This window comes from Lithohypha guttulata (genome assembly GCF_036872675.1).
Source record: "Lithohypha guttulata strain CCFEE 5908 chromosome Unknown scaffold_3, whole genome shotgun sequence".
Classification (NCBI taxonomy): domain Eukaryota; kingdom Fungi; phylum Ascomycota; class Eurotiomycetes; order Chaetothyriales; family Trichomeriaceae; genus Lithohypha; species Lithohypha guttulata.
In genome coordinates, this window is record NW_027042752.1 from 371666 (window position 1) to 394590 (window position 22925).

General features: G+C 49.5%; 11 protein-coding genes across 11 annotated transcripts; 4 read left to right on the top strand and 7 right to left on the bottom strand.

Annotated features, from left to right (window-relative positions):
- Positions 1 to 2589, top strand: LTR64_003912 (uncharacterized protein; the record flags this gene model as incomplete). The annotated part of the gene is made up of 2 exons (XM_064898262.1): positions 1 to 524; positions 567 to 2589. 2 exons carry the CDS (start codon positions 1 to 3, stop codon positions 2587 to 2589), a joined length of 2547 nt encoding a protein of 848 aa, XP_064754219.1.
- A 423-nt stretch (positions 2590 to 3012) lies between these two features.
- LTR64_003913 (uncharacterized protein) lies at positions 3013 to 4906 on the top strand (the record flags this gene model as incomplete). The annotated part of the gene is made up of 2 exons (XM_064898263.1): positions 3013 to 3356; positions 3442 to 4906. 2 exons carry the CDS (start codon positions 3013 to 3015, stop codon positions 4904 to 4906), a joined length of 1809 nt encoding a protein of 602 aa, XP_064754220.1.
- A 63-nt stretch (positions 4907 to 4969) lies between these two features.
- Positions 4970 to 6024, bottom strand: LTR64_003914 (uncharacterized protein; the record flags this gene model as incomplete). The annotated part of the gene is made up of 2 exons (XM_064898264.1): positions 4970 to 5965; positions 5989 to 6024. 2 exons carry the CDS (start codon positions 6022 to 6024, stop codon positions 4970 to 4972), a joined length of 1032 nt encoding a protein of 343 aa, XP_064754221.1.
- A 567-nt stretch (positions 6025 to 6591) lies between these two features.
- On the top strand, positions 6592 to 8856 carry LTR64_003915 (uncharacterized protein; the record flags this gene model as incomplete). The annotated part of the gene is made up of 1 exon (XM_064898265.1): positions 6592 to 8856. One exon carries the CDS (start codon positions 6592 to 6594, stop codon positions 8854 to 8856), a length of 2265 nt encoding a protein of 754 aa, XP_064754222.1.
- Positions 8857 to 9085: 229 nt separating this feature from the next.
- On the bottom strand, positions 9086 to 10770 carry ALD6 (aldehyde dehydrogenase (NADP(+)) ald6; the record flags this gene model as incomplete). Its single annotated transcript, XM_064898266.1, has 2 exons — positions 9086 to 9502; positions 9559 to 10770. The coding sequence occupies 2 exons, from the start codon at positions 10768 to 10770 to the stop codon at positions 9086 to 9088; spliced, it is 1629 nt and encodes a 542-aa protein (XP_064754223.1).
- Positions 10771 to 11288: 518 nt separating this feature from the next.
- LTR64_003917 (uncharacterized protein) lies at positions 11289 to 11762 on the bottom strand (the record flags this gene model as incomplete). Its single annotated transcript, XM_064898267.1, has 2 exons — positions 11289 to 11356; positions 11432 to 11762. 2 exons carry the CDS (start codon positions 11760 to 11762, stop codon positions 11289 to 11291), a joined length of 399 nt encoding a protein of 132 aa, XP_064754224.1.
- A 69-nt stretch (positions 11763 to 11831) lies between these two features.
- On the bottom strand, positions 11832 to 12476 carry LTR64_003918 (uncharacterized protein; the record flags this gene model as incomplete). Its single annotated transcript, XM_064898268.1, has 1 exon — positions 11832 to 12476. One exon carries the CDS (start codon positions 12474 to 12476, stop codon positions 11832 to 11834), a length of 645 nt encoding a protein of 214 aa, XP_064754225.1.
- Positions 12477 to 13346: 870 nt separating this feature from the next.
- Positions 13347 to 13829, top strand: LTR64_003919 (uncharacterized protein; the record flags this gene model as incomplete). Its single annotated transcript, XM_064898269.1, has 1 exon — positions 13347 to 13829. The coding sequence occupies one exon, from the start codon at positions 13347 to 13349 to the stop codon at positions 13827 to 13829; it is 483 nt and encodes a 160-aa protein (XP_064754226.1).
- Positions 13830 to 14312: 483 nt separating this feature from the next.
- Positions 14313 to 16349, bottom strand: LEU4 (2-isopropylmalate synthase (Alpha-isopropylmalate synthase) (Alpha-IPM synthetase); the record flags this gene model as incomplete). The annotated part of the gene is made up of 1 exon (XM_064898270.1): positions 14313 to 16349. One exon carries the CDS (start codon positions 16347 to 16349, stop codon positions 14313 to 14315), a length of 2037 nt encoding a protein of 678 aa, XP_064754227.1.
- A 669-nt stretch (positions 16350 to 17018) lies between these two features.
- LTR64_003921 (uncharacterized protein) lies at positions 17019 to 18628 on the bottom strand (the record flags this gene model as incomplete). The annotated part of the gene is made up of 3 exons (XM_064898271.1): positions 17019 to 18157; positions 18203 to 18481; positions 18529 to 18628. The coding sequence occupies 3 exons, from the start codon at positions 18626 to 18628 to the stop codon at positions 17019 to 17021; spliced, it is 1518 nt and encodes a 505-aa protein (XP_064754228.1).
- Positions 18629 to 19298: 670 nt separating this feature from the next.
- Positions 19299 to 21606, bottom strand: LTR64_003922 (uncharacterized protein; the record flags this gene model as incomplete). Its single annotated transcript, XM_064898272.1, has 6 exons — positions 19299 to 19694; positions 19748 to 20148; positions 20201 to 20546; positions 20599 to 20923; positions 20978 to 21096; positions 21145 to 21606. 6 exons carry the CDS (start codon positions 21604 to 21606, stop codon positions 19299 to 19301), a joined length of 2049 nt encoding a protein of 682 aa, XP_064754229.1.
- Positions 21607 to 22925: the final 1319 nt, after the last annotated feature.

Below are 22925 nucleotides of genomic sequence, written 5' to 3' on the forward strand. Positions count from 1 at the left end.
ATGCCTGGCGACGAGAAATACACCTTCTCCTACCTTGCACCTTTACCGTCGTACGATGAAGCAATCTCGTCGAGACCCTCGTCTTCCAATTCAAACCTCGGACCGCAAGAGACAAGTGACGATGCTGAAAGGCAAGGTCTCCTACATGAACACAATCTAGACAGCGACCAAACACGACGCAGCAACTATGCTCCTCCCACTGCCGAGTCTGAGCGAGGCTCACTCGACTCCCTCGATGGACTCGACGCAGACGAAGACGAGGAAGCTTCTGTCCGCCGTGAGATGCAGGAGATGGACATTGAGGATCCAACCGATAGCGACTCGAACCGAAGCCTACTCTCCGATCGATTCAAGCGTTTTACTTCCTTCACCCACTCTCTACCCTCGATAAGGTTACCCTCGTTACGGTGGTTGCTTCCCTCCTGGCGACCGCGCATGCCTCAGATAGATTGGCAAGCCATGGACAACAATCGTGCCATCATACTCGGAAGACTGGTGGGGATATTCATTATTGGTGGACTACTGTATGTGCTGATAGCGTCGGATATTATTGGCTTTGGGAACAGGCGCAACATTTACATGTTCAAACCGGATAGTATAAGAAACTACGTTATGGATGGGATACAAGAGTCTGATAACATACCGCGATATTTACAACGGATTACACAATACCCACACATGGCTGGAACCGAAGGCAACTATGTGCTTGGGGAGTGGGTGGAGGAAGAATTCAAAGCTGGAGGTTTAGCTGACGTGCGTATGGAAAGATTTGATGTCTATCTGAATTATCCTAGCAAGGAAGGAAGAAGAGTGGCAATAGTCGAACCTGAGAATCTTCAGTGGGAGGCCAAGCTCGAGGAGATCAGAGAGGAGACATATGTGTTTCATGGACATAGTGCTAGTGGAGATGTGACGGGACACCTGATTTATGCCAATTATGGCTCGAGGCAGGACTTCGAAGATCTCAAAAGCAAGAATATACCTTTGGAGGGAGCGATCATTTTAGTAAGGTACTACGGCACACAAGGCGATCGTGCACTGAAGGTGAAAGCAGCTGAGCTGGCAGGTGCAGCGGGCTGTATTATCTACTCGGATCCTGCTCAAGACGGGTCACTGAAAGGGCCAGTGTATCCAGATGGGAGGTATATGCCGCCTGATGCTGTTCAGAGAGGCGCTGTCAGTCTGATGTCATGGGTTGTTGGTGATGTGTTGAGTCCTGGTTGGGCCTCTACCTCTGGCGAGCCCAAGCGTCTGGATCCAGCGGAGAGTGAAGGACTCAACAAGATTCCTTCAATACCACTATCGTGGCGAGATGCGCAACATTTGCTGTCAAATCTAAAAGGTCATGGCCAAAAATTAGATGGTGAATGGGTCGGCGACTCTAGCGTTGAATACTGGACTGGCGATGCAACATCACCCAAGGTGAATTTGAGGAACCTACTGGAAGAGGAGCGGAGACAGCCGATCTACAACATCCTTGGCCGGATTGAGGGTCTCGAGCAGCATACGAAAAAGATAATAGTCGGCAACCATCGTGATGCATGGTGTACCGGCGCCGCTGATCCAGGCAGTGGCACGGCTGTTATGCTTGAGGTAATTCGACAGTTTGGTGAACTACAGAAGCAAGGTTGGGCACCACTGAGAACTATCGAGTTTGCCAGCTGGGACGGTGAAGAGTACAATCTGATTGGTTCTACTGAACATGTCGAGAATAGATTAGAAGACCTCAAAAGAGATGGCGTTGCTTATATCAACCTGGATACAGCTGTTAGTGGAATCGACTTCCACGCTTCAGGTTCGCCTATGCTCGAGAAAGCTCTCAAGAACGTTTTGGCACGAGTCGCAGATCCCGGCACAAACAAATCACTTCACGAAACATGGGACCACGAAGGACGATCGCTCGAAGGACTTGGTGCTGGTAGCGATTATGTTGCTTTTCAGGATATTGCAGGTGTACCTTCGCTTGACCTTGAGTTCAGAGGGCAAGAGTTCCCCTATCACAGTTGTTACGACAACTACGAATGGATGATCAAGTTTGGTGATCCAAACTGGTACTATCACAAGACAATGGCTCAGGTATTGGCCCTGGTCATCCTCGAGCTTTCGGATCACGCTTTAATTCCACTCGATTTACAAGCTTACAGCAACGCACTCGGCGGTTACATTGACAAACTCGAAAAAGATGTCAATGGTGATAGTACAACGTCCCACAAGCTTGATGTTCAGCCACTGCGGTCAGCAGCTGACATCCTCGAGCAAGAAACCGCCCGCTACATGGACTTTGATAATGAATGGCACAGCCAGATATTCGCCACAGGTGGGTTTGAAACCAGCTTCCTGGGCCTCAAGCGTATGGAACGCAATGCTAAGCTGGAGCACTTCGAAAAGACATTACTCGACGATGTAGGCCTGGTCAACAGAACACAATTCAAACATGTCATATTCGGACCACAAAAATGGAGTGGTTACGATGAAGCCTTCTTCCCAGGCGTCAGAGACTGGGCCGAAGTTGGCGATATGCAGAAAGCACAAGAGGAGGTGCAGAAAGTCGCAGACATTATCATCAGCGCTGCGGCACAGTTAGGATGAGCTGTGCTAGCAGAAGATGTGATTTCAGGCGTTCGTTATTGTGACATAGCGCTGGCGTCGTGGGGATCGTTGAATATTGTGTATACGGACAACGACACCAATATAGCTGTAGATACCGTTTCCATTTAGAAGGCACTTCTGTCTGTGCTCAATTTGACCTTTTCCGGACCACTTTCAAAGGGAACACGTGATCTCGTAGTTCGTCGTGAATTCTTGTGTAGTGAAGGAACACGTTCTACAAAACAAAACAGCTCGTAAACGACTGAACAATGCTGAACCCTGCTATGTCAAATACAGAACTCTCAAAGTGACGCGAGAACAGTATGCTGCGATCGACCCAGGAACTGTCCGACAAATCTCGAATATAAATCACAACTAGGTCAAGGACTACGAATCACACCCCCAGCCCAGGTTCGGCTCATAATGTCAACAATAGACTCCTTCCTCCAACAAATCCAACACGGCATAACCACCCACAACGGCCGCCGCATAGCAGACTTTCTCGTCCTAAACTTCGACAATCTCGACCCAGAGAAGCAGAAACCCTACCAAGATCTACACAATGAACTCAACTCGCGCTACCCGACAAACAACAACAACAAGGACGCGCAACTATCTAACAAGGTCAAGAACAGCTTATCCTCAGAAGCGTTACGGAGCATCCATAGTCCGTTCTGTGAGGCTGTGATAGGGTATTTTCGCTATGTGAGGGATTTTGCTGGGGATTCGGGGTTGTTGAAGGCGAGGAAGATTGAGAGGGTGACGAAGTATGTATGAGCTGCTATACGTTTCCCATCGATATGCCATGTCAAGAGGATGTTCTTGCTGACTTGCTGTCCTTCTGCTTCTCAGACAATGCATCGCAGCTCTACGCGAAGACCAGCCTGGTCCAACAATGATCCCGGTAGTTCTCTACCTCACCAACGTCCTCCGCCAAATCTCAATCAACCTCGATCGCGACCCTGAATTGCGCGGCCTCAACAGCGGTGACGGCTCAACTACTTCCTCAATCGGTGGCAGCGGCGGCGGCGACGACGACAACATCTCAATAAGCTACGTCGAGCAAACGGGCAATACCCTCCGCGAAGCATTTATGAAAATCGTCAAAGTTACAAATCCAACTAACCGAACAATACCGCCGGCGCCGGACCACCTCCTAAGCGGTTTGTATCTCATGCTTAACTCCTGTATGCGCATCTACCAACATGCTGGGAAGTTACGAAATTCCGAGTCAATTCTGCAGCAACTCGAGCTGCGGTGTCCGCCCATTTCGTTTTATCCTGCTGCTCAGCGCGTGACGTTCTTATACTATTTGGGGTTATTCTATTTCACCAGCAATCAGTTTTACCGGGCTCTGCTGTGTCTTCAGACAGCGTATGATATGTGTCCGAAGCGAGCGTGTAATACGCAGCGACAGATGATATTGATTCACTTGCTGGCCACGAATATCTGTATAGGTCGATTACCGAGAAATATACTACTCTATGATCTCGCGGCACACCCGATCTCACGCCCGTTCGCGGAATTAAACCAGATCATCAGAAATGGTGATATTGGACGCTTCCACGTCTTTATGGATTACACCCTCCCTTCACCGCTTTCAGATAGCGCAGACTGGCTTCTGCGCAAACGCGTGCTGCTGCAGTTGAAGAACAGGTGCGAGATCCTGGTGTGGCGGAGCTTGATCTACAGAGCTACGAAGTATGCCGGGTTTCTTGGCTCGAGCGAAGAAGGACGACAAGCTAGCATGCCATATGTACGTTACTCGCACATCCATCAAGCTGCGTGCATCTCGTATGCGAGGGCGAGACAAATGGTATATGACACGACTGGCGGGTCAGTTGACTTGAACTCTGGCTCAGACAACGAATATATTGACCCTGAGTTCGTGGATTCCGGATACAGTAGCGACGAACACGACAATTACCACGAGGCGGGTGGTGAGGCCTGTTACCATCAGCCGGATCACACTGGACTGCACGATCCGACGCCCGAAGAGATTAATGGTGTCTTTTTGTCGTTGATTTCTCAAGGACTTCTAAAAGGGTTTGTGCACCATTCTTATCCGGATTTATTACAGTCGAGGTTTGCAATACCGGGTGTGAGGAGGCCACAGAGTAAAGCTTTTGATTCCATAGCGACGCAGGCAGGTCATACGTGGAAGGATGTTGGTTTTCCCAGTATTTTTGAAGTCATACGAGAAAGAGAAGAGGCCAGTGATGGTGGAGTGGTCCCAGGATGGGTTACAGAGGAAAAAGCGAAGAGGAGTGGAGGAAGAGTTATCAACCTCACGGGTGCGAGGGCTGTTGGTCAGTGACTTGTGTCTCAGGAAAAATACCGATGAGGAAAGAACAATCAATATTGGACCAATTGATTCAAGCTATCCTTTGGCTTTGACCTTGGGCGTGAAAAAAGCCGACATCTTCTTCATGCCTTTTACATCCACCTTGGCCAACTGCTTGACACCATGGCTCGTACTTGCCTTTTTCCGTTTCTCTTCTTCTTCCAATTTTCGCTTCTTTTCAGCTCGAAGCTCGGCTTCCTCGTCCTCTTCAAGACCGCCTCTTTTGCGTGAGAAAGACGCCAGATCCGAAGATGCTGCGGCTTGTGCCCGAAGCTTCGCAATATGGTCGAGATGCTCGTTGAGAGGTGCAAAGTCAATTCCTGACACAGTGTGGTCCTGCAAAAGGGCTAGCAAAGTGCTAGACAGAGACGAAGAGAGATACGATGTCGTAATAAACTTGAAGGCTGTGAGGAGTCGTTGCAGATGCTTAATGGTGGCAGGAATGGTTGATTCTGGTACTGTGGCTGTCAGGGTTGTGGTAGTGGCCACTGAGGCTTCAGAGAAGACGACAGACGGTGCTACACTTGCTGCAGAAGATTGTGAGTCAAAGCTCTGATAAGGGGTAGGTGTCGATGTTCGGCTCGCTGAGTCCTGGGGTTCTGGCTCTGTGTTTGAAAGAGAGATGGTGCTCTCTTCTCTCCTGACACTCAAAACTGGCGCTTCGAGTGTTCTTGTAACGAAACGATCCTCAAGACTGGCTGGTAGCCGAATGTCTACGACTCTTCGTGCTTTGGATATTATATTATGCAAAGTTTTGGTCTGGCTGTATCTGAACATTTTCTCGTCTCCTGCTTCGACAGTATCACAGATACTTTCAAGCGCGTCTTCCACTAACTTCCTATTGTGTTGTAGGACATATTTCAAATCGTATGTTTCCACATCGGCTGTGTCTACGAGGTCGTCCATGGACTGAAATAGGCTACTCCTCCCTGATACCAACACCAATGGTAGTAAAGTGAAGGAGATATCGTAGGGTGTCGCAGTCATATAATCAGCATTTTTATTGACATAACCAGAACTGACACCAACTTTCTGGGGTGCACTTGTGGTCGTACTGTTGGATGGCGCGAGTAGTATGCTTCGAGGGTCATGTTTCGGCACTTCAATTTTCCTCAGCTCATGGATACCAGTCTCGCGACAGAACAGGAATCTTCTAGGCCTTGCACTCTCTGGTTCGGAAAGGGTGAGAAAGCGCGAGTTTGCAGATGTGTTATGAGGTGCTATCACTAGCCGAAGCGGCTCCGTGGTTGGTCTCGATGGTTGCGTTGACGTGGTCTTCGCTGAGATTGTGACGGTCTGTCTTTTCACTGGACTGCTCGAGGCTGATCTTGTCTGTACCATGTTTGCTGGACTGTGAATCTGCTGGCGAGAAGGACAATTATCTCGGCACGGCCTCGAGAAAGCATGGACGACACGAGTGTGACGCGCCGAGACGCGTCTGCCAACGCGTAAAGATCTCGCCGATAAACATCCCGAGAAAGTGTAACAATCCGGACGTTGATGTTTCCTACCAACCCGGAGATGCTTAGCTTCTGCAGTGTTCCGAAGGCTGCGAAGTGACGGATCATGAGGAAGAGCAGGTATGATCTTGGATGGGCACGACTTACCACAACAATCTAGTGCCTGCGTCGGGCAACTGAAAGAAAGATATGGTAATTATGGCAGTTGCTGAACAATGGCCGCCCAGATCACCCATGAAAGCACTGCTTAGTTCACCTAGTGGTAAGAAAAGATACCGCGAATACCAAAATCTACCTCAGCCTTCATCCTCTCCCAAAAAACTGCTAGGCTCACCGTCACTGCTTGAGAAATTGCGAGCAGCGAAGGTAGATCGCGACCATGAGTTTCTGCAACCACAGAAGGGTCAGATTGAGGAAGATGACGAGGACGAGGACGAGGACGAAGAGACATTGCGGCTGAAGCTAGATGCGATCGAGGCAAAGTTGAAGTTAAAGAAGTTACAGCAACAAAAAGCAAAGGGTGTTGAGAATATTCGTCCAGAGGATTCGAGAACTACGGTCACGACATCTTCTATTACAGGCCCGAATGTGGAAGTCGCACTTTCTCCGACTAAGCGCACGGCCGTTCCTTTCCTTCCAAAATCACCAAGCCGTATTCGCTTGGGTATCGATAAAGGTGTGAGTGCCGGAGATGTGTCCCTCAAAAGAGCCAAAACTATCAATACCAGCCCTGCAAAGCAACGTCTTCACCACGTCGACGGACGCCCCTCCAAGCAGTCATCAAGCCATGTTCAGTCCTCGACCACAAGGCCAGCCGGAGCACCTTCTGCTCATCCAAAATCATTCTCAGATAGAATGGCTGAGATGAGAAATCGGGAACGATCTCGAGATCAAAAGTCATCAGCCATGCGAGATGCTAGAGCTTCGCGCTTCAATGTCGGTAAGACCGAACTTGCGAGCTACCATGCTGCGTCCGAGGCTGCTTCGAAGGTGGGAGACCCAACACAGAATATCGAACGAGATGAGCAGCCCAGCCACAGTCAACAGACGCCTCCACCCCCTTCAAGGTCGATAGAGCACTCGCATAGTATGCCAACACTACGATCTTCCTCACTTGCCAAAACCACCTCACAGTTACCACCCTCGACAAATTGCTCCCCAGCCCAAAACGCAAATAGAAAGGGAGATCCTGCTCTGTTCGAGGATTTCTCTGGAACACACCTTGCAACACGCATCCTGCCACACACCTTCTTGAAACGCACATTGCCAACAGATCAGTTCACCATATACAGAATGCCCAAGCTTTTGAAAGATGTAACGTCGCCTGATTACCAAATGCCAGACGAAGTCACGGATTATGTCGTTTTCGGTATCATTGCTCACATGTCTCTGCCTCGCAATCACAAAGCCAGACAGGCTGACAAGAACACGGTATCTTCAGCAGAATGGGAAAAGAAGTGGAAAGATGGCAGTACCAACAACCAAAAGTTCCTTGTGGTCACTCTGACCGACTTGAAGTGGTCAGTTGAACTTTTCCTCTTCGATACCGCTGTACCACGTTACCATCGACTCACGCCCGGTACTCTGATAGCAATCCTCAATCCAGGTATCATGCCCCCAAAGAAAGGTCTCGAAGACACGGGTGCCTTCTCCTTGACACTGCACGACGGTGAAGACCAGATCCTCGAGATTGGTAAAGCAAAACATTTCGGATACTGCAAGGCTGTAAAAAAAGACGGTCACAAATGTCCACAATGGGTCAACGTCTCAAAGACACATTATTGCGAATTCCATGTCAACGCTCAAATCAATCGAACACGGAGTTCTCGTAGTGGAATCAACTCAATGGACGCCTGGCAACCAGACAAACCTCCCCAAAAGCAATCACAAAACCGTAAAGGTTTCGACCACGAATCGCAATCCTTCTACTACTCTGTTGGTGGAGTGAAACCACAAAAGCAAAAAGAAGATCGATGGAGTTTTGCTCCCACAGCCAACTCAAGCCTGAGCACTGCAAAGCTACTAGATGCCTCCAACCTCGACGATCCTTACCTAGCCGAGGGCCAAATGTTAGAAAGAGACCAGCAAGACAGACTTCGAAAGCGCATGGCTGACATGGCACGAGAACACGAGATTGTGAAGAAACTAGGCGCTTTTACAGGTTCCGCTGGTGGTCAGTACATGAAACAAAGGACAGATGAGACTGATATATCTCGTTCTGGTCCCACATCGAAACCTAAGGAGAATCCTGGATCCGGTATCACCAAGGACGATATCCTTGTTGGTCGTCCTGGTCAAACGACGAGCAAGAAGCGGACGGCGGAAAGTGTTCGGCTGAGTCCCGTCAAGAAGAAGACTAGATTTTTGATGGAGACGGGTATTAAAGAGGCTGGTAGGGAGAGTCTCGGGCCTAGTGCTGGATTTGATGATGAGGACGACGACGATGACTTGGAAGTTATTTAGCGAGGCAGGCAATCATAAAGGGTTCTGCTCCTCTTGGGCTCTGCCACATTATTACTATTGATGAGATGAATCTGCTTGACGCGATCACAACAGAAGAACATCCATAATCTTTACGCTTATGCTAAGTCTGCCATCATCATACACTGCTGCTTTTAGAGCCTTGGAAATAACAATCAAGTAATGCCAATCTATGTGCCAAATATACCAGTCCTACCAACCACAACATCTCCTACTCCAACCTCGGCATATTCACACTGCTCTTAGTACCTGTCGCATCTTCTGCTCTCCACAAGCTCGTCACCGTCTTCCATTGGGTATAAAACCTCAAACCGTCCTTTCCATAAAAGTTTGATGCACCAGTTCCAGCGACTGATTTCTTATTACCGGTAAAGCTGAACATTGGTAGTGGGACTGGGATAGGAACGTTGATACCTAACTGGCCAGCTTCCATCTCTTTCTGGAACCGGGTTGCTGTTGAGCCGGATCGGGTGAATACTGCAGCGCCGTTTCCGTATTCGTTGGCGTTGACGAGGTCGATGGCTTCGTCGATTGTGGCGACGTTGAGGCAGACGAGGACTGGGCCGAAGATTTCTTCTGTGTAGCATTTCATGTGTGGTTTGACGTTGGTGATGATGGTTGGACCGACCTGTAGGGACGATGTTAGCAAAGTGTAGAGGTGACATATTGTGAGAAAGTACTTACCCAGTTGCCGTTGGGATATTTCTCTGGTGCTTGTCCTCTGCCGTCAAGCAGAATAGTTGCACCCTCTTCCTCTGCAGAAGCAATGAGACTTTCTACTCGCTTCTTGCTTTCTGGGCTGATCAGTGGACCGAGATCTGCATCAGGCTCAAAGCCACCATTGATCTTGAGTGCCTTAGCTCTTTCTGCCAGCTCCTCTACCCAGTTTTGTGTCTCGCCAACCAGAACGAGAGTGCTGAGAGCCATACATCGCTGACCAGCAGCACCAAAAGCAGCGCCTGCGATCGAGTTCAGGGCGTGGTTCTTGTTGCAGTCTTCTAGGACGATAGCATGGTTCTTAGCACCAAGATTGGCTTGAACACGCTTGCCTTGAGCACTGCCTCTGGTGAAGATATACTCGCCTGCCTTATTTGAGCCGACGAAAGAGATAGCTTTGATAGCGGGGTCGTCGATGATGAAATCGACAGTCTTTGCGGAGCCGTGGACAATATTGACGACACCATCTGGGAAGCCAGCCTTTTTGCAGAGTTCGGCAATGATCATTGCAGCACCAGGATCTCGTTCCGAAGGCTTGAGGATCAGGCAGTTACCAGTGACTGTGGCAAGAGGGACGGACCAGAGCGGAATCATAGCAGGGAAGTTGAAAGGACAGATAGCAGCCACAACACCGAGAGGTTCACGGTAGGAGCGTGTCTCCATATCTTTAGCGACCTCGATGACTTCACCAGTGAGCTGTGTAGTGATACCACAGGCAGTTTCGACGACCTGCAGTCCACGCAAAACATCACCCTTTGCATCAGCAAAGGTCTTGCCTTGCTCGAGAGTAATGCTTGCTGCCAGTCTGTCCATGTTCTCCCGTACTAGCGAGGCCAATTTGAACATGATTTGCTGCTTGTGCATTATACTGGTGGCTCTCCATGCTGGGAAGGCTTTTTGTGCAGAATCGACAGCGGCTTTGAGCTCTTGTTCGGTCGACTGTGGGACGCGTGTAACTAGGTTGTTCGTTGCGGGATCGTTGAGGTCAATCCATTGTGAAGTTTGCGAAGGGACGAACTCGTTGTTGAGGAAGTTTGCTGTGTCTGGAGGGTTCTCGATAGCTTCGTGGTTCATAGGGTAGTCAGCAGTGGATACACCTTCAGCATAGGCTTGCGCCTGCTGGAGTTGCGAAGCTGTAGCATGAAGCCTGCGCTTTGCTGTCTGGTTTGATGAAGACATTCTTGAGAGGACTACTCTAGAAATCTGAGGTGATGCTCTGCGTGCGGTCAATGCGGGGATTGTGCGTAGGAGCGTTCGACGAGCTGCCATAGTGAGCAGACGTGTATCGGGCCGCCAGGTCAGCAGAGACGAATTAACAACCAAAATCTGTGCGCTGTACGTGCTTCCTGCTGTTCTGAGCTATTAAAAACCCTGCAACAGGTACTCAGACGACGAGCCTCAGAGCAGTTTTGTAATGCGGAGACCTGACCTGACTGACCTCAGTCGACACGAAGCTAGCGAAAATCGGAAAGGCCTGCTCACTTCCACCGAGGTAAGCGGAAGGAGGAGCCCGTAAATATCAGCTCAGCAAATTAAAACTTACCCCGGATCTCGAAAAATCGTGGTGCGTCTGCTCTTCTCTCCGAGCTGATACGTGACGGCCATGTCCGTCAATCGCAATACGATGTTGATCACCCTACGACAATAGAATTTATACAAGGACTAATCAGGAATTAAACGTTCGGATAAAATTGTCCTCAAGCGCTGAAGTTGACATGCACAATGCCAGCACCGGCTTCCTCTTCACCAGGATCCGACCGGCCATCTAGTCAGCTGTACAGGAAAGCATAACTAAAACCAACACAAATCGCGGTGTCCCATAAAGACAATTCTGACAAACCACCTGTAACTGATCCATACCGCTCGCGGTTGAATACCGGTCGTGGGCCATGTTCTGCCTCTGAGCTATCCGCATCATAATCATCTGTAATCGTGCCGCTATCATCAGCTTCATCTTCTGTCTCACTGTCCATTGGCGGCACCACGTCCATGAACTCGATTTCGAAGTCTCTCGAGATTCCAGCATCGCGAGTCGACCCATAATTTGTCCTGCTACCTATGTCCACACTCCAGTCGATCGGCGTCTTAGTGTTGATACTCATCTCAGCAACACCATAGGCAAGCTCCTCTCCTTCGTGTGGCACATCTCTCGATGCAGTTTCGGCCTCCATGTCGGCGTGGCCATACACGAGTCCGTCCTCATCCAGTCTCTCGTCTGCATTGTTTGTCCGACCATGCATTCATTCCTCGCCATATGCCAGCCCATCGTCCTCCTCTTTCGTGACGCCAAGGTAGTCGTATACGAGCCTCACCCTCTCGCTTTTGGTCCCGTCACTACTTCGTGACACAATCCGTCTGGTATAGTACCTCTTCCCCTGAACCTCTTCGAAGTTCCATACCTGCTCTGCTGACCACCCGTGCCCAGCATCCTGGTTCTTGACATAACTCTGCACCACTTCGTCCTCCAAGAACTTGCTCGCCGTTGTTCCATCCTTCAAGATCTTGCCCTGTAGAAACTGTGTATCGGATTCGTTGTATGGTTCGCACGGCTCAAAGGCTGTAGTTGACAATTTGACTAGCCGCGACCGACCTTTTACGTTTCCGAAGATCTTGTCTTTGTGTGGTCGGTCCTCCCAATCCATTGTTCTGTTCTCCTGCGTTGTGCTCAACCCCGAAGCGTTGGAGGAGATATCGATGTGGTAGAGTGATTTGTCGTCTTGATACTCTTTGATGGTGAGTGTGACCGTTGCGAAAGAGATTGCTTTACGCGTGAACCACGAGAGTCCTTGTAAGGCGAGCATCGAGTCTAGGTTGTCGGAGAGGCTCTTGTTCATGACGAACTTGCCATTGAGGGCTCGGTTGTTGGTCTCCTTGGGACACGCCATTGTCACGGTTCTTCTTGTCGTCAGGGTTTAAACTTGTAAAGTATAGATACAACTGAGTTAGGATGGTGTGAAGGTGTATAGTATATGCTGTGTATATGTTGATACCATGATCTCCGGCCAAGTCGACCGCGGCATCAGTTCGAGTAAACAATCGACGTCATTTGTTGATTCTAGTCTTTCCTGTAGCCTTAAGACTGGCCCAATCTATCGAATGAAACCGGCAATTATCTATTTCAAATGCTCAAGAGTCGAGACGCATGCATACTCCTGGTGTTTGCGACTTGACGACGTTCTATTCTGAGCAACGACCTTGACCAGCAGGATTTATGAACATGGCGGTAGCAATGCTACGAAAAAGGCTCAAGATCGGCTATGACCATCTTTGCAAGACATTCCGTGGAATTAAGCTTCCAAATAAATGATTCATAATGTTCAATTGGTATGGTCGACAAAACCGAAGGGTAGGTGCTACGCAGAACGTGAAAAGCTACCACGCCTTCATTGCTTTCTCTCGGTTCTCGACTGGTTAGGCAGCTATTGAGCACATAAATTTTCCACTGAATGTGAACTCATCATCAACCATACAGCAGAAACTGTGCACCAACTGAGTGCTTTTTCTCAAGTGCAAAGCATAATGCACAGGCATCAACAGATGAGGACCTGCACAGGGTATAAGTCCTGCGCTTCTCCTCGAGCTTTTCTGCTGGACAACTGAGACAGATACTACGTACTCGCCAAAAGCAACTAACCACTACAGCAACACAAGACAAGACGACAGTAAGCAGCACTTCCGATAACCGAACAACCCCAGCCTTATCTAACTCAAGCCAGAAGAAAAAGACATTCCATCAACATCACACCACATCAAACATGAAATTCACATCAACCACGGCCTCAGCAGCCGCTACCATACTCGCCCTCTCCAGCATCGCTTCAGCCGCTGCAACACCCTCAGACCTCATACAACCCCTCTTCAATACCACCAAGACCGCAAACATCTCCAGTGCCGTCTTCACCGATCTTCCTATTCTCTCTGTCCCTTCCCTAAACACAGCAACCACTCACATCACGGCCACCAAGAACATCTCCAAAGCCATCTTCACCGCCCTCCCCATCCTCTCCATCCCAACCACCCTCGTCACCGCCACGATCCCCGTCAACACAACTACCGCCACAACCATGCCTGCACCACACGTACACGTCCAAGCCGACGCCAAATCCGACTGGGAGGAGCTTCCCGCCGGAATGTCTATGGGGAAATGTATGGATACTCTACACGAGTGCGGGAAGAAGAAGGCTGGCGTGTGCTGGTTGGTTCCGGTGCTTAAGATGTGTAAGAACTGTGTTTGCTAGATAGAGGAGAGCTGTAAAGTGGAGAGTTAAACTGGGTTATTGGCTAGATGATGTGCGAGGCAGGACAAGGGGTTGTGTGAGGGTGACTTGGTACAATTGGGTGTAGTTGTTGATAGGCTGTAGTAAATGGCAGATGGGTTTCTCCTTCACAGATTTCCTTCCGTCGCTTGGTGTTACGGTGTGATGTCAATGTACATCCTAAGTGTGTAGTCTCTACGATACGCTTAGCACTCCGGCTATGGGAGATTTAGACTGAGTCAGGAAACAAATGTGGTACTATGAAGCCAGACTGCCGCTCACACAACACAAACTTGCTTATGTGGACATCGCTTTATACCTAACAGCAAATTGACTCACTTGACGTACTTCTTGACATACCTTCAACCAATGGCTGAATTGTTCCTGCACCTCATCCTCGCAATTCGCAGGTACTATCATAACTTTTCTTCGCACACCAATGTCATACTCTGCAGTGAAGCTGACTCAATGCGTCCCATTCACTTTCAACCCATTCGACTCTTCCTCCTTCCACGCAGCCTCCTCAAGCTTCTCAAAGTTGACCTGACCAGGCCGTACAGTAGCCAACGGACTGGTATTCAACTCAGCCTTAGGCGTCATCATCTCTCTCAAGGGGCTCTGATTGCCCGGAAGGTTCAGCTGCTCCAAGGCATGTATCTCGCTTTGGCTGAAGTCTCGCATATGTCTTGGCTTGAACGGTTTTGGTGTCGACACTCTGCTGGTTAAGAAGCTTGAGGCTGCAGATAGCAGGGCAATCAGGGAGGCTTGTACCACGTCTTCGTGGATACCGACGCCCCAGACCTTTTCTTGTGGATTACCACTTACCATGCATTCGATGTATGTGGCTGCCTTGACGTCCTTCCCTGCGCTGTTGGCGTCTTTTCCGGCACTGAGAGAGTGTTCCTTGTAGTCTGCGACGTCAAGGTCGATGCCGAGAGAGTGCAGAGCATTAGCCAGGGAAGAGATAGCACCGGTACCAACACCGACAAGAGGGTGTTGTACACCGTCAATAGCGATGACACCCGCAAATTGTCGTTTATTGCTGGACGTATTTTGTGCAGGCATAGCAGTCTGAGGTGGCTGGCCGACGCTTGTCTTGTCAGCGTCACTTCGAACGGCCGTGATATTGTAGTCGATAAGGGTGAATCTGGGGTTGCGCTTGAGATGGTATGCCTCCTCGAAGAGATGTGCAATCTCCCTTGGCAATAGTTCGCGGCCTTTCGCATCGGCCTCCTTCTGAATGATCCTGCTGAAAGTGACTTGCAGGCCTCTTGGCAGGTCCAGACCAAGAGAGTTCATGATAATCCAAGCAACTCCACCCTTGCCAGACTGTGAGTTGACACGGATGACAGCCTCGTAAGTCCGACCAATATCCTGTGGATCGAGGGGAAGATATGGCATCTGCCACGGATGTTCTGGGTCGTTGCCCTCCATTCTGCGGGTCTGGAAGCCTTTCTTGATAGCATCTTGATGTGATCCAGAGAAAGCACAAACCACTAGTTGTCCACCGTATGGCCACCTCTCATTCACAGGTATTTTGTTCGACTCTTCAACCACTTTGATGATCTTGTTGATATCACTAAAGTCGACTTCGGGATACACACCTTGCGTGTACAGGTTCAAAGCCAGAGTAACCAAATCCACGTTGCCTGTCCTTTCGCCATTGCCGAATAGAGTGCCTTCAACTCTTTCAGCGCCAGCCATCTGTGCCAACTCAGCAGCAGCAACAGCGCAACCTCGGTCGTTGTGGGGATGTACAGAGACGCAGAACTTCTTTCGTTCCGTCATGTTCGTGCAAAAATATTCGATTTGATCGGCATACACGTTTGGTGTGCTCATCTCGACTGTTGCAGGCAGGTTGAAAATGATAGGGTTGTCTTCTGTAGGCTCCCAAGCAGCTTTCACAGCCTCACATATCCTTACCACAAACTCAGGTGAGCTATCTGAGAATGTCTCTGGTGAAAACTCATACTGCCATTGTGTGCCTTGCGTGCTTGGGTCGTCCTTCGTGATCGATCTTGCATATTTCGTACACTTGACGGCCAGTTCTACCGATTGATCCTCTGTCATTCCAAACACTATCCTCTGAAAGCATTCGGAGGTAGCGAGGTATAGATGTAAAATAGCCTTGTTTGCACCCTTCAAGCTCTCCACAGTCCTCTTGATCAACTCTTCTCTGCAAGGTGAAAGAACTTGTAGCCATACATCGTCAGGTACAACACCCGGTGTCTCAAACAGACTGCGTGTGAAGTCAAAGTCGGTCTGCGACGCAGAGGGGAACGAAACTTCAATCTCCTTGTAGCCAATCTCTACCAGCATCTTGAAGAAACGAAGTTTCTGTTCGCCGTCCATAGGATCGACGAGCGACTGGTTGCCATCGCGCAGGTCCGTTGCGAGCCACCTTGGAGGTTTGTCGTTCGTCCTCGAAGGCCACTGTCGATTTGGTAGGTCTAGAGGTTTGAACTTGCGGTACTTCTTCCAGGGCTCTTTCAGCATAGGCATGTTTACTAGTGTGTTCTAGTGTCGTTGACCATGAAAGTAGAAGGAGGAATTAGCTGGGTAAGGTCTGCAGACCGTTCTTGCGCTTAGGTGAGTCATGAAAACGTCTGCTACGAGTAGTATTTGAAGAAAAATGTCACACCCACAATTGCAACGGCTAGGGTCTTTCCCGCAGTACGCTTGTTTTTGCTCAGGTACTCGGACATCACTGTGCAGATCAAAAGTGTGGGGTAAAGCTTCTGAGAAAATACATGTCGGTCCCTGCAGAAGAAAGCCGAGCACTCGAATCAAGCAGATAGGCGCAGGCAGACAATTCGTTTGCTCTGTTACAGTGTATATCCTATCGAAAGCTCAGGGTTTTATCAATAGCCATCCTGCTCTTGGAAGAAAGAGGACTGAAGTTTGCTGGTGGGATGAGCGTCGTAAGCAGAAGTCCTGCCGACCATCGGAGGTGCGAACAGCCGATCAGAATGCTAGCATTGACATGAGTATGTGCAGTGCTACCACACATAATAGTGTAGTATGGTTGTATACTCTATACTCAGCTGTCTCTTCCTTAATGTGCGAGGACGAGACTCGTACTCGTGATGCAGATCGTGTAGTATCGTATGCGTACGTAACCTTTGATAGCGCGATATTCTCCATACTGCTGCATTCTACTGGGACATTTATTCAATGCGTGACCTCAATAGTGCCGTCTTCGTCTTCCTCGCTACTATCCGACTGCTTCTCCGCAACACTCCTTTGATTGGCCTTCTTCGGCGTCGGTGACTTCTTGCATGGCGATGTTGACATTCCCCTGATACTTGCAGGTAGGCTGTCAGTGGTTAATTGAAGCACCGTTGGCGGTGACAATGTTCGTCTGCGCTTCGATCCGCAAGATGTTGACCTTTCGCTTGTGCCAGACTTCTGTAGACTGGGGAGCAATCCGGGAAATTCCTTGCTACTGCTAGACCACAAGTCTCCTAGAGTTGGTGATTCGTCCCACGACATGGCTGTAGAGTTGCCAGAGGTTGAGCGACTGCTAAGTGACGATTTGCGTGTTCCAGGAACAGAGCGTGCTTGCAGTGTTTGTTTGTCCAGGCTCTTGATAGACATGACTCGGCTATTTGGGACAGCACCGACCCCTAAGACCTCAGGTCTATCTGAAGGTGATAACGCATGCAGCAGAGCGGCACGTTTGGATGGTGTGAGTGCACGAATTATCTCCTCGACGTTTGCGCGGCCCACTTGTTGTTGGAAATTCGGTGGCTGTATGGCGACATCCGACATTTCGCTCTCGTTCTTTTTAGTAGGATAATCGGACATGGAGACATCTGTATGGGCCTTTCGCTGAGATCGTTCAAAGAAGCTCTTAGCCGTTACTGAAGGCCCTACAAAGGGATCATCCGCAACCAGAGCCTGTGCTGAGGACCAGGAGGCTGATGCGTGCATGCTGCCTGGTATTGGCATAGGGGTTTGTGCATATTGCTTGCCCGATCGCTGGGGTGAATGTGCGTGAGCCTGGAAATCAGACTGTGGTTTTGGCAGGATCTTTTTCTGGAACATGCGAGCGTTAGGCCAGGCAATGCCAGAGTGGTCGAGGATGTGTTGAGGAGCATGCTGGAACGAGAATGCCACAACGTCCCGAAGTCTACGGAATGCGAGTATATCGGAATTCACGTCTGGTCGCGCAATACCTTCTGCGATAACGAGACGAATGCGACCGAGGCCATCTCCTGCATCCCAGTGGGATTGCTGCAAGATCTCGGAGTGGAAGGGAGGAAATCGCAGATCTGTGGGAAACTCGGTCAACGGCGTGCTGGTATCACCTACCATTCATTAGCTCGTGTCTGCTCCTGACTCTATCCACCTACTGATGACCTCAGGCCAGGTACTGTTTTGTCTTAGCCAGCGCTGTGCCTTCAACGTTCCATCGATAAAAAGCTTTGCTTCGAAAGTGATTCGTTCTGGTGCTGGCTTGAAGCTCGAAAGTAAAGACGATGGTCTAGGCTTTTCCCAGCTATGCACAGAGACCCGAAAGGCGTGACCAGCGTCCAAGCTAGCGATGAAGCATGTCATAGTTGGTGTTTGAGTGATAGATGAGTTGTAGTCATTGCCGGCGGCGTTAATCAGTTTGGGAGATAATGGAGTATCTAGATAGGCGTCAGCAGTAAAACTAATACTGCTTCGAAGATATTACCACTTGCTGCAGGCAAGGCTTGACATTTAACGTCAAATTCTTGCACGGGCACCTTGGTGTCGTCTGGGAAGATGAGGATGTCCCAATTGAGGTAACGCATATTGAATCACGAAACAGGCGACAGCATCTAAGGAGTGACGGAAAGATCTTCAAAGGCACGAGACTGATCTCAACTCCAACCGGCATACTGCTTACTTGGATCGTGGAATGGAAGCTGCACTCCAACGGAGCACAAAATGCGTGTTCTGGAAGGTGTTCAGGTCGTATATCGTGGCTAGAAGGAGCGTTGATCTAGCCATGACCAGAGAAGTCGCAAGGGCCGTGCAACGTCGAGGTGAATGTGATGACCGAGGTTGTGTTCGAGCTGACGCGCTTTCCAAGAAGCTGACACAAGATTTGGTAGATCACCACTTACCTTGTGTCGAAAGTTCCTAGAGATCTCTATGTTAGCTATGATGGGATTACCTGATTCTCGTACAACCGATCAGTTCAATCCTGCAGATTTCATAGACTTCTGGAAAGTGGCCAAACAGGCAAACCTGTTTCGACGCAATGTATTAAATCACAAAATTTACTTCCGTACGTCCAACGTGCTCAGCACATGGCCATCGTAACACCAATGGGTATCGATCTCAACATTAGCAGTATATGAACAGTGCCACCATTACCCTATCACATTTCATAGACATGGTTCCAATAACGCTAGAAAGAACAATCAATAACACGCATCGCAATCAACGGTCGACGTCCAGGGGGCTAGTGGCAAGCTACTAATCTCCCTGTCCCATGCCGAAATCCCCACTAAGCTCAATGTCGTTAGTGAAGTTGAAGGTATCGTCGGCAGATGTATTCAAAAAGCTATCGAAGTCAAAATTTTCCAGCACTTCGGCATTTTCTAGTGTGCTGAAATCCAGGTTGAAAGGTTCTGTCCCAGTACTGGTAGAGTCGGTTCCAAAGTTAAAATTGTTCATGTCGTTCTGCTGCATCTGCTGGTTCATTAGGTTGTTTTGCTGACCTTGGTTTGATGGTTGCATTCCAGGCTGTGCCTTGGCGGCAGCATTCATTCCAGGATTGTTCGGGGTAATTGGTGTCGAAGGCGTCGGCGTAGCTGGAGGGTTGTCATCTGAACCTTGTGTGGTGGCCATTGAACCCTTCTTGGTCGGTCGCTATTGGAGATGTGGTCAGCTCTGTTTGTTCTGCATATGGCAGAATGACTTACCTGTTTCTTATTGTCATCCTTGGCCGCATTTTTCTTGTTCTTGGGATTAGGTTTACTGGTTTGTGAGGGTGTGGGAGGTTGGTTCTGGGTCGGTGGTGAGTTGCCCGAATTTCTTTGAGCACTGTTGCCGCCAGCAGGTGCCTGAGGGGGTGGCATGTCGTTGCGCTGTCCAGGCGTGCCCATTTGTTGACCAGTTTGAGATCCTTGTTGCTGCATGGGCTGACCACCTTGAAACTGGGTTGGTCGACCACCCTGCTGCATATTCGAAGTCGGAGGTCGCATACCTTGAGGGCCAACACCCATCATAGGTTGATCTTTGTTCATGAACATGCCTGCATTAAAGTCGTTACCTTGCATATTGAAGGCGCTCATTGCGGCTGGAGATCGGCCAGCCATATCAGCTAGATGGAGTGAGCCATATACTTCGTCAGAACATTGAGTAGTACGACTTACCTGGATTAGGAGAATTGCCAGTTCGACTGCCAGACGGTGACATGCCTGAGGGCATATTGATTCCTGGCATACCTGTTGCGCCGGGGTTGTTCTCGTGCTGTTCTTGCCTTGCCATCATCAGCCGTTTCTTATTCTGCTGCTCGAGTAGCATGAGTTGCATCTGATAATCCTGTAGAGCATGATTGCCACTCTGCGCACCACCACCTGTCTGCATTGGCTGACCACCAGGCATGTTCTGACGATTGTACATATCCATTTGCATGCCGTCAGCGAATTGGTTCATGCCAGCTCCCATCATGGGTGAGCCAGCATTGGCCATAGTCATCATGCCATTGGGCATCCCAGCCTTCACTCCGTCAGTATCTGCTCGATGACTCGACCCATACACATTCACTCACCTGCATTCCTTTTGGAGGCATGGTTCCATTCTGTCGAAACTGCTGGCCTATACCAGGTTGGAAGCCTGACTGTATCATCATGCCCTGGTTCGGGCCACCAGGCACACCAGCAGGACGTCCATTGGGCATCATGCCTTGCGGGAAGGCTTGGCCATTGTCTATGCGTGGCCTTTTGGAGGGGGATCCAGTAGCGTCACCATCGGCAGGTGTTCCTGGTCGAACGCCATTCATTTCGCCATCACCCTGCTCAGCACGCGCCATCTGCTGCTGCATCTGCATTTGTTGTCGCTTTTGGTGTTGCAACATCTGAGCTGCTTGTGGTGTCCTGGGACCCGGTCAGTATTAATAGCCTCTCATCCGGCTCGAAAGTTGACTATACATTTGGTTTTGCATTTTGCCGTTCATCATTCCTGCTCGCATCTGTTGCAACATCGCTGGGTTCATGGCCGGCCGGTTTATGTTCTGGTTCTGGAGACTCTCTCTCAATCGCTGGTTACTCTACGGAACGTTAATAATCGCAGTATCGACGCACTGGCTAAAACATACCTTTTCATGTGATAAGTATTGTGTTGCGGCATTCTTTGCGCCTGCTTGATTTCTATGAGCTTGAAAGAGGTCGTTGAAAATACTGAACCATTCAAAAAGAAAACCGTGAGGTGTAGTTCCATCCCAACCCTTTGGCCGAGGCAGATCGTCTGGAGCGTCGTCTTTAGGGTTCATGTCCATGCCCATGCCATCCCCTATATCTCCATTCATGTCGTTGTCCTTGCGACGTCCTGGACTTGCTTTAGGACCAGTGGGGAAATCGAATCGACTGTCCTGAGATGCACTGCGGGCAATATCGTAATGTCCATTCTTGAGGAGATAGTCGTATATGTAGAGGTTTAACGACGTTTTTAATTGATCTAGGCCCGTAACCGCTCCCATGGCTGGACTGCCATTGCTCATCATCATCATGCCGCCTCCTACTGGTCCACCAGCAGTAGGGTTGGCAGTTGCCATGCTCATAGTTGTGGTTTTGCGAATCGTTATGAGGATTTACCAGAGTCACACTACGTCGATGTGAGAGTGAGCCCAAGCAGGCCAAGGATAGTTGAGGTGTAACTAAGTCGAATCGATGGCTGTAAGTCAAAGCTGCTCTTGGTGGTTGGCGCGGCGATCGCGAAGTTCGTCAGGTGAAGAACACCAGCTGCATGCTGGCTTGAAAGGTGAGCGGATATTCTCGACAGAAGTACTGAACGGCAGGCTGCAATCGTGACTGCAGAAACCAGGGCCCAATAGATCTTGCAAATTGTCTTGGTCAGGCGCGGTCAGGCAAATCGCAGGCGGACTAGCAGAAGCAGGAACTGGAAGTAGCCTGCTGCTTGGGGAATCGTGAACAAGAGAGGTTAAGAATAATCAGTAATGCGATGGGCGAAGTGGCGTGTAAGTACTGTCTGCACCTCGACAGATAAGAGTGCTTAGTTAAGCTCTGTTTGCTGCACTTCGTATGCGATGAAAAGTGTCGAAACTGCACCAAGTTACTCTACGGCAATGATGGCGCAGATGCTGATCGACGGATTTTCTGGAGGTGAAGCGCAGGCTGGGATGCGCACGCCTACCGCCAGTTGATCTCCTCGAGCCCCAAGTTGGGCAGCGGAGTGCACGCTGGTCTCAGGATTGCGCAGATTTAGAGCCAGGTATGCGTGTGTCCGTTGCACTACTCGGATCAAATTGCGTAAAGTATGGCACGCTAAGCTGGAACGGTGGGGTTCTTGGCAATACTGTAACCTCAACTCACACCTCGTAATCTTGAGCTTCAGGAGCAGACATCGCAACAATAGCAAAGAGATAAGGAGTATAGATTCGACGGTCACATCCTGATGAGGCCTCCTGTCCACATGCTCAGGAAAATCGGTCATGATGGGATAGCAAATACTGTCCTCTTGGTAAAATACTTCGCCACTTAGGATTAGGGGCTGTACCCCTTTTGTTCAATCCAGCCTTGCGAATGTATTTCTCAGCCTCGACTGATAAGTCGTGCTGAGACAGGTGGAAGAGGTACAGAGCTGAAGAGTGTACTCTTCACGTCGTCCGTTTGATTCTCAATCTTCCTCCGGCGGCATTTCGTCCTCGGTGTATCTCAGTAGTGTTACCCTTATTTCCGTGGTATCGTTACCTCTGAGCACATCACTCACAAAGTGTGCTTCTATAGACATTTGTACCTGTATCTGCTTAGTATGGAGAAAACAGAGTCAGACATACTCACCATCTCCAAAGCACCCCTGAGGACGCCGCAAAGTATATTGGAGAACCAAAGCTCATCTTGGGCTCTCCCGTCGTCTGGA